At 40.0% G+C, this 17193-nt stretch overlaps 1 protein-coding gene across 2 annotated transcripts in view; it reads left to right on the top strand.

The window, feature by feature from the left end:
• LOC106022510 (charged multivesicular body protein 1b-2) overlaps positions 1-16579 on the top strand; it is a 28751-nt gene extending 12172 nt beyond the window's left edge. Inside the window, exons 3-7 of one of the 2 annotated variants that reach the window (XR_005876810.1) lie at positions 6138-6448; positions 10064-10161; positions 14823-14866; positions 15771-15843; positions 16061-16579. Coding sequence is in view for 1 of the 2 variants with exons in the window: in XM_040744327.1 (XP_040600261.1) it covers positions 6433-6448; positions 10064-10161; positions 14823-14866; positions 15771-15843; positions 16061-16138 (309 nt within the window). In the remaining variant the exon portion in view is untranslated. Of the gene's footprint in view, positions 1-6083; positions 6449-10063; positions 10162-14822; positions 14867-15770; positions 15844-16060 lie in introns of those variants that run through there. The other variant, XM_040744327.1, reaches the window with a different exon arrangement.
• The last annotated feature ends 614 nt before the right edge of the window (positions 16580-17193 follow it).

The following is a 17193-nucleotide window of genomic DNA, read 5'->3' as shown; positions in this document are numbered from 1 at the left end:
TGTTCTTGCCATTTTTCATGTTTTCTTATTGGTAAATATGTTGATAATACCTGCCCAGGTTACCACAGAGTATGAACTATCAAATGAAATAACATAAGACACTTTGTAAACTTTTAAATTCTATCTAAATGAAGCTAGTACATTCAATAAAGAATTTATGATTATATATTAGAATATTCATTTCCACTTTGTTAATACAGACAGAAGATAGACATTTGGGTCCATCTCCAAATTGATTATATCATATAAGTTAGGTTTATCCACCTGCAATTTTAAGAAGGACAGGAAAATCTGAGAAACATTATATAAAGCTACACTATTGTCATTCCTGGAGCATTCCTTTCTTTTTATTTCAATGGGGATTAGCTGTAAAGAACCCTTAAATTTTCTAGTCACTTCAACATAATTTGCTAAAAAGTCACAATTCATTGTCACAAAGCAGTCAAATCAAATATTGAAATTTTAGTGGTTAAGATTATTTTAAAAATATTTTCATTTAAAATCCTTAGTCATGTAATTAACTCAATCATAACACTAATCATAATTAGTCATGATAACCACTCAGTTTCCTGAGGAATTATTATAATTTCCCACATTAGCTTCGTTTAGGCCAAGTTTTACCACATGCAGTAGCTACTGAATCATCTCAGGACACAGTATTCACTCTTTCTTTACATCTCCATTATTCCAGCAGAAAGTCATAGAAATTACAGCGCAGCTTTCCAAGTACAAGCAGATGAAATTAACCATGCTTTACTTATCCACACGTGACTTATTATGTGACTTAGGTTGCTGGATTTAAATCCTTATACTTAATTGGCCCCTAAAGAAGCTAGGGATAATCATAGAAAAAGAAAGCAACCTATTTGTTGAGACAGGAAAGTGGGTTTTGCTGCACCCAGCAGAAAGGCAGGAACATAGGTAAAAACCAAGATTATCCAAAACAAAAAGAAATGTGAATATAATAAAATGAGTAAATAAATTTGCCTAAGTTTACAAATTGTTTGTACAAACATCACTGGGCATTTTGCAAGTTACCCTTTATCAAAATATATGTTAAAAGAACACATATATTCCTTGAGGTTACATCAACCTAGAAGCAACCCAAATTAACATCATCAGGTGCTGTACCCAAATTCTGAACCCCCAAATCACCAAGAGGCCCATTTTTATGAAAAAGCAAAGAGTCTTTTATTGTAATTGTTTAAAGAGCTAACCCATTAGCGAGGGCCTTTCATCCATTCACAGCAGCAGATGACTGGAGAAAGACCCTAAGAAATCATGAGGCAGAGATCCTATAAGGCAGCATAAGGGGAGTGTCTAAGGGGTATGCAAACGTTTCAGGATTGGTGCACTTACAGGCTTGGACGATCTGCCCTGTGTTGATTGGTCAACTGGTTGTTATGGCCCATAAGCCCTCCCAGGGCGGTTGCTATGCTCTGCAAGTCACTGCGGTGCACTTGTCCATAAAGCACAGCCAGAGCCCTAAAGCACAGCCCTGCCAGCTAACTTCTGATTGGTTTCTTGCCAAGAGGAGGGCGTATAACCTCTTAGTGACCAGGCCAGGAGCTGCAAGGTCATGGGAGCACATGTCAGCCTGTCATGGCTGCTGAAATGGGAGGGGGGCTGGTTCCTTCACAGGAAAATGGATAAATAATGGTAACTTCACACAGTGGAACACTTTAGAGCAGCAAAATAAATCCATCACCACTATATATTTTAACACAACTGAGAAACTTTATGATGAACTACAAAAGCAAGACAGGAGCACAAAGCTGTATTTCATTCATATATGAAAATGCAAAAGCAGGCTATACATTGATTGGAAATGCAAACACTATAGCAAAACTATTTTTAAACACTGTGAAATTAAACATGTACTCAAACAAGAGGCTGCTTCTGAAAAAGAGGCTTAGGGTCAGAAAACTATACTAAGTGTACACAGGTGGATTCATAGAAAATAGGTTTCTTCCCTTAAATTGGATGGCATGTCACAAATTAATTACTTTGTATGTCATACACAGAAAATTGTGGTGCATATACCATAGAAATACTATTTAAAATGCATTAAACACTTAATAAAACAATTCAAGCTATAGTCTATTTTCTGTATTTTTCTTATGTGACTTATAAATGTGCCATTTCTTTCAACAGCAACCAGCCACTCTAACTAAACACACATGCACACTAAAATTTCTTTGGCTAAACTACTGTTTTTAAATAAAACTCACTTTAAAAACTCAGATAGTCAAGAAGAATATAAGGGTAACTTTGGTATTCAAAAGAGCAAAGACCTTATACAAAATAAAAAATCCTATTAAGTTTAGTACAGACTATATAGCAGATTTTGTTCTTAAGACAGCAGCATCAAATGCTGTCTCTAAACATCTTATTTAAAAAATGATCTTATCCCAAGAAGATGCCTCTTGAGAAATGGTATAATTTGAAAACATTTAAAAATTTCAGATTAATTTTTACACATTACATACATGTAATTCTAACAAATTCACAGCTTTTTAAAACCTAGAAATGGTTAAAATTTGGTGGATTGGTCTATCATTTTACTGAAAGTATGATGTTAAAAATAGTAAGTGCTAAGGCCAAGTCTTCTAAAACACGTATGTTTACTTTATCCCCCAAACTTAGTTTTCCAGCACTGAAATACAATTGTTTAACTTACATGGAACACTGATGAAATTTCCAAAGTTTTAAGCTTTATAATTTAAGTCTTGTTCTTCAACTATAAACTGAGATACAAACTTAAAAATAATCTTTACAGTGTTCTGCCTTTGGAAATTATTTCTATACTGTACTTCCTCAGAGTCTTGTACTGAGTGTTCTATTTTTTTTTCCTTTTAAAGAAGCACCGACAGTTCAATTCATAGTTAGAAAACAATCTGAAACTTATGGCCAACCACCATTAACACAATATTCACTTTTAGAGCCAGTGGTTTTAAAAAATAAGTAGCCCTAAGGATAAAAAATGTATGACATTGCACACATTTCCACAGGTTGAATTTAAAGATGCAGTAAATGCCGAACTTCAGAGATTGATCAATTATAATTATACCAACTCTCAAAGTAGTATCTTAGTAGATGTAATTTCTATGATATTGAAATTGAAATGCAATAATAATGCCTAATATTCCCTCTTTTCCTAAGTCCAAAGAGGACATCTAATGAGTTCACGGCTAGACATTTTCGTAAGTCGAATCTACAAACGCCAAGCACTATCTACTATTTGTAATAACGCACTCCCACAGTTGGTATTTTGGTACGGTTACCAGTAATGAAACAGGAACCTAACAGCCACATATGGAGTTTACTGGTTGAGAGGAAAAGAAGAAATGTGAAAAGGGGCCAACCTCAGCGGGAGAGAGAGAGCAGGCAAAGATGGCAGCAGAGCTTAAATAGGGGAAGCTGCATATGTGCACTGAGTCTCTTAACAAGTGACATGGTGATGATGTAGCCAGGTCACTGTGAGTGCCCTGCCCGCGGTCATCTGAATGCTGTAGTTCCTGTACCCACCCATTATAAAGATTTTATATTAATTTTATATAATACATCATCTGTGCTGAAGAAAACTAAAAGAATCCAACTAGTGTGAAAAGGTCTTTCATAGCAACACTACCTGTAAGCGGAGCCTTACTCTTCCCCCTTCCCCTTGAAGTCTAAAACTCCAAGGCTCAGATCTACTTTAAAACCTCACCGGAGGCTTTGTGGGCTGTTGGTCTCAGTCGCATATTCTCTTCAAAAGAAAAAGAAACCAAAACCAAAAACCAAAACCTTTTCAGAAGGTAAAAATCCCTTACTGGCCGGTTTCCTGCACTTGACCAAGCCCTCATATAAATTCCAGGGAACATGTCTGAATACCAGTCCTTTCCTTCTTTATGACTATCTTGTGCTGAGCACTAAGGGTGTGATGCTTAATTGGGGTCACTTCTAGGTAACATGATGATGTTACCAGGTACATAAAAATGGATAAATACACTTTGTAAACCATAAAGCACACTAAAACTTCCAAGTCAGTGTTTAATGAATGCCTATTACGGAGTACATGCATTCTACTGGTCTATGTGCTATGCTTGAGTGAAGCATAATCTATATACTTAAGGCCAATGTGATTCTATTGCTTTGGTGATTTCCAGTAAAATACATTATACCAATAGCAGAAATGAAAACTCATGGAAACTGACTACCCTATTGTGATCACCTTATAATTTGCAAAATACCATGCTCAGCACCAGGGATAAGAAAGGGGGACATTTTAAAAAAAGAACACAGTAAAGTGCTTTGTAAACTAAAGCACTATACAGCTGTCAATAGCTTTATGTGCATGATGAATGAATACTAACTACCTCCTATGTGTTAGGTTTGGTGTTAGGTACATGAAATACAAGATAAATTATCTTGAGTAACTTTGCCATAAATTAAGACTGTTTACATTCTACACTATTTATTTACAAGGAATGAGATAATGCTTAGTTGAATCAGTCAAGACTTTAGTGATGAGGGCAAGCTAACACAAGAACATTTGCCCAGGTAATAGAGGAGAATGTTATGGCTGTGTATACTTTCTTAGCCATGAAGTACTACAGAAGTGTAAGACATTGCATATTTTCTACAGAAATAAAACTGCCTGTAAAATAGGCATGGTCTCTACAAAATTCTCATTGTATTCTTGGCCTACAATGAGAAGAATAGTATAAATAGTTAACAAGCTGGGTGTGGTAGCATATGCTCTGAGTTCAGGCAGCTGAAGCAGCAAGACCACTTGAGCCTAGACATTTGAGGCTAGCCCTGGAACGTAGGGCGTTTAAATGCCTGCTGAATGAATCTACCAATATTGACCATCTATGTATGGCACCATCTTTCTTATGGGCACTGGAGAGATATACAGACTACATTTCAGTGAGCCCAAACCTGATAGTAATGTGTATGTTGGCATTTTGTGAACTTTGGGGTACCACATAAATGTAACAGTTCATTTTCCTGTTTGGTGCCAGGCTTTTAAAATTCTGCCCCATTTGTTATGCCGTGCAAATAAAGCATATACGTGATTGTTGAACACTATGAATATATGAGGCGTTCAGCGTCGGATGAATGCACGGCTGAGTGGCAGCGATTTATTATAAAACAGTGTCCTTGCTAGGCGCTGAGATGCAAAGACAAAGCATCCTTAGTGCCCCATGTATCTAAAGAAATTATGTGCAAGGTAAATTATGATTTGTAAGCTGGCATACATTCCCAGTAGTCAGTTATTTGCTTTTATCCCCAGACAACGGGAATACAAAAATTCATTGCCAATATTATTGTTCAAAACATTATATACCCACAACATTGTTGTCCACAACAGAAATCTTTGTGGGGCTTTATGAAGTCTGCAGTTCTATAAAGTCAGGACCTAACTGTTGACTTCATCCATGGACAGTGATAACTTTCGGAGTTTTTTCATGGCTAAAACTTACTTAGAATGCTTTTCACCTAATATATGCATTTTACTGTGCTATGTGCTTGCAAACAGATTGCTTTCTCTAGCGAAGTACTCACAGGACATGTGAGATCTAGGCTGAAAATACTTAACTTCAGTGATGAAATGAAAACAGAAAAAATGGATTTGTATATGGCAGTGTGCTAAATGTTGAACTAAGTGGACTATCCTGTCTAAAACCTCAACATTACTAGCTACACGAACCCCCACAAGCCGTTATTTTACACTGTTACAATTTTTAAAAAGTACTTTAAAAGTCCTATACCGTTGTCTTCATCCTTTAAGACGTAAGCTCTGAGAAAAAGGGATGGGGGCACCAAGGACAGTGTGGAATCTGAGGACGAGGTCGGGGGGAGAGGGTCTGGGCTGACAAAAGAAAGAACTAGAAGGTTGGTGGGATGCAGGACCAGGTGAGGCTCAGTTGTCCTGAGCACACGTGAAGCACCAGAAATCTGAGGATCTGAGGGACGAGGTGAAGGGAAGGGTCTGGATTGAGGAAAGAAAGAACTAGAAGGCTGATGGGATGCAGGACCAGGTGAAGCTCAGTTATCCTGAGCGCACATGAAGCACCTGAGGGTGCAGGACCTAAGAGTCCTCTCTCAGCCCTGCACCGCCCCCAAGCGTCCGGATCCTTTCTTAACCGCAGCTGCTCACCGTAGCCCTCATGGCTTAGTCCGAATCCCTGTCTTCCACTCGCTACGGATTCCGAACTGCAACAGAAGCCAGGCACAACCGCCGCTTTCCGCGCGCCCTAGAGCCCCCAGACCTGCGACCTGCGACCCGCGACCCGAGACCTGCGACCCGGGGACCCGAGACCCGAGACCTGCGACCTGGGGACCCGCGACCCGGGGACCCGGCGACCAGACCCGCGGCCACCCCTGCCCTGTTCCAAGTGTCAGCGACCCCCTTCCCTCGCTCCCGGGCCGCGAGCTCTTGAGACCATGTCGAACTTGGAGAGTATCCTTTCCAACCATGGAGATGCTACCGGGGCTCCAGGGGCCGGGGAAGGGCGAGGACAGGGGCAGGGGACACGCCCAGGGGTTTGACCTTTTTGGTCTGCGAGTGTGGTGAGGGCGCTCTAGCGCGGATGGTTGGCCTCCAGCCGCCGGGTTTCCCTTTTTTTCCTTTTCCCTCCACGCTGCAGCTGTCGCCTCCACCTTCCTAGAATGTGGGGAGGGTCCGGGAAGCCTGTGGAGGGACGCGATGGTTGAGCCCCTACCACCTCTTGTTGAGGACTTATGTCACCTGCCTTATCCGGGAGTTTTGGCATCTTTGAAATTGACAGGGAATGGTGCCGGAGCAGGGGGAGGTGGCTCAAGTTTGCCTATGATTTGGGGGCGGAGATGTGGGTTTTGAATGACCACGTAGACAAATAACTTGGCGACCTGCCCTTTTCTGGATGTAGTGGCTGGTGATGAGGTTGAGCAATTACTGGGAGCCCTCCGAACTATCTGTGCTTGCTTCCTCTTCCGGCTGCATGCTGATTTAACACCTGAGTAAAGTAAGGTCATTCCTAAAGCAGTGAAATCCCTCAGCCATACCTATGTGGCCACTTAGGCAATTAGTAGGGGCCAAGATTGAAGGTGCCTGGTGACGTCATGAAGACGAAACTGTTTTTCACTCCTAAAAGTCCATCAGAGCGACTCCATGTTGCTGTAATTCTTACTTCTTCCAGAGGTTGGCATTAGAGAAAACAGTAATTTGCTTTTTCTTTCCAGTCCAAGGTGGTAACAACAAAATGTAGGCAACTGTTCAGTGGCTTGTGTTAGAAGATCTTTTGGCTTTGCTAGTTTATAAGGCTGAAATGCAGTTAAACTTTCTGATGGGTTGTTTATTTCACACAGAAAATGTTGCTAACATAACTTGTGTAGCACTTGTTGTTAATTTGCTCAAGTTATGTTTAAGTTACCGGTAATGAAACAAACTGAGTCACCAGTCCCACGTGGAGTTTATTGGTAGAGAAGAGAAGGAGAGGGGTGAGAAGGGGCCAACTGGAACAGAGAGAGACAGGGAAAGATGGTGGAGGAGCTTAAGAAAGGGAAACGGCGCATGCGCACTGTGTCTAGTAACCAGCAAAGTAGTGATGATGTAGCTGGGTCACTGTGCATGCCCCGCCCATCATCAGGGGGCGGGGGCAGCATAATACCCGGACCTCCAACAGCAATAGCTAAATGACACGGAAAATTGAAATGTTAGCCTTTGAGGAAGGGTGCAGATAGGTTATTTCATGAAAAGAATACATGACTAAGACAGGCCCAGTTTCTACTGCACTTTAAAAAACTAATGAATGTAGTGCACTTTTAATGTTACCGTATGGTGAACAGCATTGAATTATTCATCAGAAGATGTGTTACTCCCCCCCCCCCCAGTTCTAAAGGGAAATAAAACTGAGCTAGAGCGTGGCATACATCCTCTGTCACCCACCTGATGCGTTTGGAAAGCATATTATCTGACCTTTCAAACCTACAAAGGTATTTTCAAGGTAAAAAGAAATCGTAATGCCTATCAAAATTGTATACACTGAAGTACAATTTATTTGAATAGCTTAGAAATTGTTAGCTCTTTTCCTAGAAATTGTTAGGTCTTTTGAAAGGATTGGAGGCAATAGACTAAACTGCATACCTGTCTAGTGCATGCATGAGGTTAAAGGGGATGGTGCCAGAGCAGAGGGGAGCGGCTGAATTTTACCTATGGTATGGGGGTGGAGATGAGGCTTTGAATGCACCAAGTGGACAAATAACTTTTGGCAAACTGCCCTTTTCTGGATGCAGGTGACTGGTGATGAGGTTGCTCAATTGCTGTTTTCTTAAATATTTGGCAAAATCCTCCAATAATACCATTACCCCTGTTCTTGTGACATTCATTTAAGTGTGAAAGTATTCTAAAGTTTTACATCAGAAATTCTGAATTATTGAGACTTTAGTTTCTTCATTGATCTAGTAATATTCATTTTACGAGTGTTTTACATATAGATTGCAAGTGTTATGACTTAATGCCCTAATGAATTATTTAGAAGTGTTTTTTTTTCCTTATTCTGTTTATGCCTCCTCTGTTTGGCTAGATTAGTTATTACACAGCAAATGTCAGATCTTACAGGGAAAGAAGCTTTGGACATTTTTATCATTTTGTATTTTTGCATGTTTTCCCCTCTGATGGTCTTTAGGAGATTATTTTACCTTGTTCCTGATTTTATGTGGTGAATGTTTACATCATTAATTTTCAGTCTTCCTTTGTGGCAGAGTCCCAATAAACTACATTTCATAAGTCATATTCCAGTCATTGTGTTACTCAATACTAAATATAGAAGACAGTTTCCCTTTCAGTTTTAGATTCTTACAGAAAAGCATAAAGGAAGCAAATATATTAACTACTGAGCTATGTTTTTTTATATTTCTTTCAGTGTTTGTTTACAGCCCAAAGGATAAATTTTCTATGTCTAATATGCTTAACGATTCCAGATCTTAAAAAATTATTTTATTGTTATATATGTATGAGTGTTTACCTGCATGTATAACTGTATACTGATACATGCCTGTTGTCTATGGAGCCCAAAGGAGGGCATTGAATCCCATGATACTGGAGTTACAGACAGTTGTGAGCTCGCTTGTTAGTGCTGGGATTGAACCTGGTTCTTCTGAAATGGCCAGCAGTACTTTTAACCACAGAGCGATCTCTCTAGCCCAAATATTGCAGATAGTATAAGGCCATTTTAGTGTATTTCTCTTGCTGTTTATCTTCTCATTATAATTCAGATGTGTATTCCAGTTAGCTAATTTTCTTCTCGGTTTTCCTCAGGTTTGTGTTTTACTGTGCTGGCTGGTTTCATTGTCAAAGTGACACAAGCTAGTCATCTGGGAAGAGGGAACCTTGTAGGCAGCACCTGGAGGCATTTTCCTGATTAATGATTGATGTGGGAGGGTCCAGCCCACCTTTTGCAGTGCTATCCCTTGGCAGGATGCCCCAGGTGATAATAAGAAAGCAAGCTGAGCAAGCCTTGGGGAGCCAGCTAGAAAGCAGTGTCACAGCATGGTCTCTGCTTTGGTTCTGCCTCCCACATTCTTGCTGTGGTCTCTCAATAGGGGCTACTGGTAGTTTCCCAGAGCTTCCAGTAATGTTTCATGTAGTCGGCCACCTTGTCTCTGTGGCCTCCAGTTTGTGCCAGATGTTCAGTTGTTCCTTGCTCTTCATGACTTTGACACTGCCAGTCTATTTCAAGGGAGGTTGGTTGTTAGCAACAATGCAATACTGATGAGGATGTGTTCTCATGACATCATTTCAGAGAGTAAATAATACTGACATGCCTTATTACTGATGGCATTAAAATTGGTTAAATGCTGTCTACAAAGCAGCTCCAGAGTAGTTAATTTGTAATTAATATCATATCTTCTGGATTTGGGGTGAAAGAAAATGTAAAAGAAATAGTTTGTTCTCTTTCCTTAGATAATTTGTGATTAATTGACTTAGATCGTAATATTATCTGATCATTTTTGTAATGGTTTCAGCATCAAGTTTGTGGGTCTTTATGCTGGTAAAATAACTTTTTGAGTAGTTATCCTTAACCTATATTTTCAGAACAGTTATTTAATTTGAAGCTTGCTGCACAAGAACTTAAAAGGAATGCCAAGAAATGTGATGAAGAAGTAACAGCTGAAAAGGAAGAGATAAAAATGGTAGTGTTTTAAGTATTTTTAGTTAATTCACAAAAGTACAAATAGATACAGAAGAATAGTTAATTGTATAGTGTCTCTTTGGGGAAATCATTACCCTACATAGTTGATAATGCCTTCTTTACTATGGTTAAGCTTTTGCTATTTATCTGTGCAAATATAGCTTACAAAATTGTGTAATTCTTGTATTACTTGTAAATAAAAACTGTATGTGAAGCACATACACCTGCAGACACATGCACACAGGGACAACTTCCCAAGCCCACAAAATCAGACATCATAATACACAGTCAAACATGTCCAGGCAGAGTGCTATGAGACCCAATGTATAAAAATACCATGCTTCGCCTATGTTGGAATATTCAGGGCTTGCTGTAGTGGGATGGCTGGACTCTGTTGGTGGCATACTGCTCTGAATGTTTGTGTTTTTACACTGACATTTAGGCATCTGGATTTAGAGTGATTATAGCTCTAGGTGGTAATTTCTGAATTTGTCTTTGTTGTATGGGTGTTTTCTTCCTTACTTTCTCTTTCCTGTCTTGTCTTCTAGCCACTGTGGCCTGTGGTTAAGTAGAGGGTCTCCACCTGTGTTGGGGCTGGACTTCTGGTGGCCTAGATGGCCTCTGTTCTAGTAGTGGGTGCTGCCCAAGTTTTGGGGCTTGAGTGTTGGTTATGTGTGTGGCCTCTGATCTGGCCAGGAGTCCTCTGGAGTTCAGGATGCTGGTCTGGCCTCTGGTGGCATAGGAGGCTTATGCCATTTTTTCAGGGAATTGGCCTGTTCTCTTCGGTTGAGGATGCTGCTCTGATCTCTGGGATTCAGAATACTGGACCTGGCCTCTGGGATTTAGGATGCTGGCCTGGCCTTTGGGTTTCAGGGAGCTGGCCTGGCCTCTGATGGGGTCGAAGGTTTCTGTCAGAGGTGTGGACTGGGATATGGTGATGAAGAGCGGGCTGGGGAGGTGGAATCATGTTAAGCAAGCAGAAACAGGATGGGGGCAGTCTCACCTAGGGTTCAGGATGCTGGCCTTGCCTCTGGTGGAGTAGGAGGCTTCTGCTAGGGGTGTGGGCCAGAATATGGTGACAAGGACAGGAGAGGCAGGAGGGGTTATGTTGGGCAGACACCAGCACAGGGGGAGGGGTGTAGGGCCAGTCTTATCTGGTTTTCAGGATGCTGGCCTGGCCTCTGGTGGAGTAGGAGGCTTCTACCAGAGGTGTGGCCAGGGCTATGTGTGACAAGGAGAGGAGGGGCACTTGGGGTTATGCTGGGCAGGCACAGGCAGGACATGGGCTGTGTGGGGGTGCTTTACCTGCTTTTTGGGCAGCTGACATGGCCTCTGATAGGGTAGAGTCTTCTAGCAGAGTTGTGGGCCAGGATATGGTGATGAGAGGAGGGTGAGTTGGAGTTATGCTGGCAGAGCACATGCTGGGTGGGGGGGCAGTCCCACCTGGGGTTCAGCACATCCTTCCTTATGTTAGGAAATTTTCTTCTATGATTTCGTTGAAAATGTTTTCTGTGCCTTTGACCTGGGGTTCTTCTCCTTCCTTTACTACTCTTTGCAGATTTATCCTTTTCATAGTGTCCCAGATTTCCTGGATGACTTTTACCTGGGTTTTTTAGATTTTAACATATTTGACTGAAGTGTCCATTTCTCTTCTATCTTGTCTTCAATGCCTGAATCCTCTCTTCATTCTTTTGTCCTCTGCCAGTGAGGCTTACCACTGAGGTTATTAGCTTAATTCCTAAATTTTTCATTTCCTATATTACTTCAGTTTGGTTTGTCATTTTTAATAATGTAGTTTCATTTTGTGAATATTGGTGTATTGCCCGCATGTATGTCTGTGTGAGGGTGTAAGATCCCCTGGAACTTGAGTTTACAGACACTTGTGAGCTGCTTTTGTGGGCTCTGGGAATTCACCAGGGTCCTCTGGAAGAGCAGCCTGTGCTCTTAACCACTGAGCCATTTCTCCAGACCCTGTTTGGTTTTCTTTAGTGCCTCTATTCCTGCTTTCATGTCTTGAATTGTATTTATCATTTCAGTATACTTTCTGTCTGTTTTCCCAGACTTCATTAAGGGCTTTGTTTGTCTCCTCTTTAAGGGCCTTGAACATATTCATGATAGCTATTTTGAAGTCCTTCTCTTTTGCTTGCTTTTTCTCTCTGGAACTTAGGGAAGTGTGTTGGCTCTGAGTTGCCTAGAAGGGAGTGCTTCTGCAGGCTAGAGGGTTGTAGAGAGGAATAGATGGGACTGGTAGAAAAGGCTGAGAGAGGCTTCAGAAAGGGCTAAGGGGATCCTATTCACACCTAGAGGTGTGGTTCACAGGGAGTTGGAGGTATGGTGGGAAGAGGGGATCCAGCAAGTAGGTCACACAGTAAGGCACAGAAGTTTCTAGAGAGATGGGGATGAAAGGGCAAGGAGTACCTGGGGTCTTAACCAGGTGTTAGAGTCTCCAGTGAATGAAGTTGAGGTAGGAGGAGGGGCACCTGTAAGCAGGTTGGTTGTTACAGGGCTGAGGGTGACAATGGAGAGATTGTAATGGAGGACCAGGGGGACAGTGTGAATCACCTCTTTGGAGTGGCCACTTCAGATCCTGGGTAGGAAGTGTTTTTGGGATTGGGGACACTTATGGGAAAGAAAGGGGATGGACTAGAGGTGGGGCTGAGAGGGTCAACAGGAAGGAGGGAAGCTGGGTCCAGTGCAAGGTTAGGTGGAGTCTCCAGGGAAGGAAGACAGAGAGGGAGGACAAGACCCTCAAGCAGTCTGTTACACGACTGAGGATGTGCCTGGGAAATTGCAGTGTTGGACAGGAAGGAAAGTGAAGATGGCCTGCCCGTGTTTGTTTTGTGATAGTCATTCTGGTGTAGTAAGTGCTAGAATGTCAATGTAATTTGCATTTTTACCTTAGGATGCTGTACACCTTTCCATAGTTTTGGCCATTTATACTTCTTTTTTATGTTTGTTTGGTTTTTACGAGACAGGCTTTCTCTGTATTGTTTTGGAGGCTGTCAGTCCAGCCTGGCCTCGAACTCAGAGATCCCCTGTCTCTGCCTCCTGAGTGCTGGGATTAAAGGCGTTTGCCACCACTGCCCGGCCATTTATACTTCTTTAAAAACCTCTGTGTTCAGTTTATTTGTTCATTTTATTTGTTGAATTGTTTACTGTTTAAGGTTTTAAGGTTATATTAATTACCTGTCTGAAACATAGCTGGCAAAAGTTCCCTTCCGTCCTCTGGTTAGACAGCAATAAAATTAAATCTTAGAATATTAAGGAAGGTGGTAAGCTGTAGAATAATACAATCTGATACTTAAATTGAAGGACACAGTGCTACTTTAGATATGGAGTTAAAAAAAGACAAGCTTCTTCGTGTGTTTTATCATCTTGTGAACCTTTTCTACATTTGGAAACATTTCTGAAGCAGTTAAAAGAACAAGAGAAAGGAAGGTTCCAACAGGAAGGTTTGTCTTTTGTTTTAAACCATGCAATTGTTACTGGTAGAACTGTGACCACATTTTAGAATTTCTTCTTGCATGCTCAAAACATTTTTAAGAACTGTGTGAAAATAAGAGGTTTTTGATTAAACAGACTATTTCTTGAACTCTCCTACCACAGTAACTGTTTCACTATAGGACTGGTTGTGATGGCATGCATCTGTAAACCTAGGACTTGGACCACAGTAAATTACACAGCGAATCCCTGTCTCAAAGTAGCAACAACAAAAAAATAACTAGAAATCTGTATGGGATTAATTCCACAATCTCTAGTAGACACCATAGCCCAAGGATACTCAATGTCCCTATTTATTGTTCTGTTGTCTATATATAACATATATACCTCTCACATGTTTAAGTTGCCTCTTAATTACATGTAATGTCTAGCACAATGTAAGTGCTATATAAGTAGCTCTGAGTTGTAGAAATGATACCAAGGTGAAGTCTGTAAGTTACATGAACAATTTCTTCTCATAATGTTTTTGTTCTGCAGTTGGTTAAGTCCATATTTGAAGCCTCATAGGGTTCTGCACCATAGGTACATACTTGAGGTATATTTTGTCTACTGATAATTCTTTCTAAAAAGTTATTTTGATGTCATATTTGCTTGCTTTGCAGAATAATAAATCTAAGCTAAATTTAACTCTTGCACAAAACTAAAATGGATTATTATGGCATTTCTAACTTAGGTAATTCCCTTGCCGTGTTAGATTACTCAGAGATGAGAATTGCACGTGAATCTGACTGTCACTATTATTCAGACAACTTCAGTGTTAGACTTTAAGGTTTAACAGTCAGAAAATGGCTCTCTGAAGTGGTGCAGCGCCCTCTTGTGGCATGAAAAATACTTTTAAAGGTTTGTTTTAAAAGATTTGCAGGGCAAGGAGTTTGATATTTTAGTTTTTACCCCCAAAAGATTTATTATACCCTTAATTTTGTGTGGGAGGCAGCTCTGTACTAGTGAGTACATGTGCCTGTGGAGGACAGAGGCATTATATACTCTAGGTTTTGGAAGTAAAGGCAGTGTGAGCCTTTGGACCTGATTACTAGGAACTGAACTGCTGACTGTCTCTCTAGACCACATTTTAAAAGTTGTAGATCAGTTTCCCACGCCAAACCACACTCAGAATCTACCCCAAAAGGTAATACTACAGAATTATGCATTTGTGTATTTCAGAGCCAAGTGGATATGCTGCTTCAGGAATTGGCAGATGAAGTTGGGTAAGGTGTTTACTATTCCAGTGCTTTTGAGTAATCTTGATTTGATATTTAGAGGTTCTAAAATTTGATAATATGAAGTGAAGTTGTGGCTAGCATTTTTTTTGCCTAGTATATGTGAGGTCCTGGACTGAAGCATAAGCACTATATACATTTGCTATGGATTGATAAATTCATCTTTTAAACCATTAGTACAACTTTTGTTTTTGATCCTTTATAGAGTTAGTGTTTCAAGAGCTTACCATTTTCTAGGCTTTTGCACATAAACATGACTCTTCAAACTACAAAGCATATTCTTTAAAATCTCTGGAGATAGTTCCGTTCAGAGTACGCTATTAAGAGATCAATAGAGATGATCAAAGGGTAAAAGGATATTCATACATTTGCTTTCTGTCTGATATGCACAGCATATGCCAATGCATAGAAATTGTCTAAAGATTTGGAGAAAAAGGCAGTGATCAGGCCATTGACTCACAAGTCTGGTGTGAATCCTACAAACTGAACAATATGTGTAAACTGTACAAAGGACAAAAAATTATAAACCTAACAGCTGGTCATTTGTTTTTCTTTAAGTAATTAGTAACCTTTTCCACACAGCTATTGCTGTGTCTGGTGTCTAATATGGACAACTTACTTCCAGTCTTTCTTATTTAGGGGAATAACTTGACCATGATGTCTTTATAAATAAAATGATAAACATTATTGTCTACAGTAATCTATGATTAGAATGAACAGTGGGTGACATTTATCAATTTTTTAGAAGAGTAATGTGTCATTAATTAATTACGTCCATGGTAATAATTGCTTAAATAAGGTTTGCAGTGTTTGTGAGTAGGGTTTGGGTGTCAGGTTGTGTGCCCTTTTGTTAACATTCATTTATTCTGATTATTTTTAAATTTATCTTTAGCCTTGATCTCAGTGTGGAGCTTCCACAGGTTCAGATAGGGTCTGCTGATGCAAGTTTTGCTTCTATGGAGCAGGTAGGGGATGAATTTTATTGTGATTCATATACTTGATTCATGTTTAAATTAATAATTTGAGAAATGTATATCTTATATGAAATGTGTATATTTGTATATAAGGAAATGCATTCGCCCTTATGCCTAATGTTTATGTAAATTTTACAAACAGGACTTTAAATTGTATTTAAAATGTAAAGAGGTTAAAATTTTTAGTGGTTTATTATATTTCTTACAGCCTTTGATTTGTCAGTTTGGCCTCTTCAAGGATGTGCTGTCACAGGCTTGCTCATCTTCAAGATCAAGTGTAATTTGAACAGTTGGTGCTTCTGTTTGCTCCACACGTGTCTGAAACCTCCTTTGTGTCTACATATGTAAAGTTGCACTCTACCTAGAGAAGCCCCATACATGCCGGAATGTTTGAATATTATTCATATATGTCTTCTTTTGCCTTTTGTATTTTGCAGTACATTAAGGAATTCCTGGGAATTTCTACATTGTCAGACTCTATAGTTCTGTATATTATGTGCAAAGGTATATGGGGATATTTTTTCAGATATCTTTGAAAAAGCTAGCATTACTTTTCTGTATATTATACATCTTCCTCAAATATTAGAGCAAACATCTAGCACCAAACTACTAACTACTATGAAGGAATGTAATTTTGTCAGAATAAAGGCTGTTTTTTAATTGTAAGGAATTTTCAGTCATTGTCTTGATAAAATATGATTTTGTAAAAATAAAAACAGAAAAAGCATGTTTAATGTTTATATAGCCCAAGCCATGGCATTTTAAATATCACAAAATAGACTTGTTTCCAATGGGGTCTTTAAAAATTATTTTTATTTTGTATGAGTGGTTGTTTTACCTGTTTGTATAACCATGCACTACTTGTGTCCCTGGTGCCCCACAGAGGGCAGAAGAGGACATTGAATCCCTTGGAACTGGAGTTACAAACAGCTGTGAGCCAACCTGTTGATGCTGGAATATGAACCCAGCTCTTCTAGAAGAGCAGCCAGTGCTCTAATTCTAATCTCTTAGGCCATATACCCAGCCCATTTTGCTTAGTTTTGTTGTAGGTTGATTATTATTATTATTTTAGAGACAGCACAGGGATATGTAGCCCAGAGTAGTCTCAAACTCACTGATCCTTCAGCCTCGGTGTCTTGGTGCATGCCACCACACCCAGCTCATTTTCTATGATTTTTGGGTTCTTTTTCATTATGTGCACTACTTATTTTTCTATTGCCGTGATAAAACACCATCTCCAAAGTGGCTTATGGAAGGAGGAGTTCCTGTGGCTCATGGTTCCCTGAGGCTCATCACGGTGGAGAGGCATGGCAGCAAGAACAAGAAGCTGAGCTGTCACAT

Source organism: Mesocricetus auratus, unplaced genomic scaffold, assembly GCF_017639785.1.
Source record: "Mesocricetus auratus isolate SY011 unplaced genomic scaffold, BCM_Maur_2.0 Super-Scaffold_100003, whole genome shotgun sequence".
Lineage (NCBI taxonomy): Eukaryota > Metazoa > Chordata > Mammalia > Rodentia > Cricetidae > Mesocricetus > Mesocricetus auratus.
The sequence above is the reverse complement of the archived record's forward strand: the minus strand, read 5'-3'. Positions and strand labels throughout refer to the sequence as shown.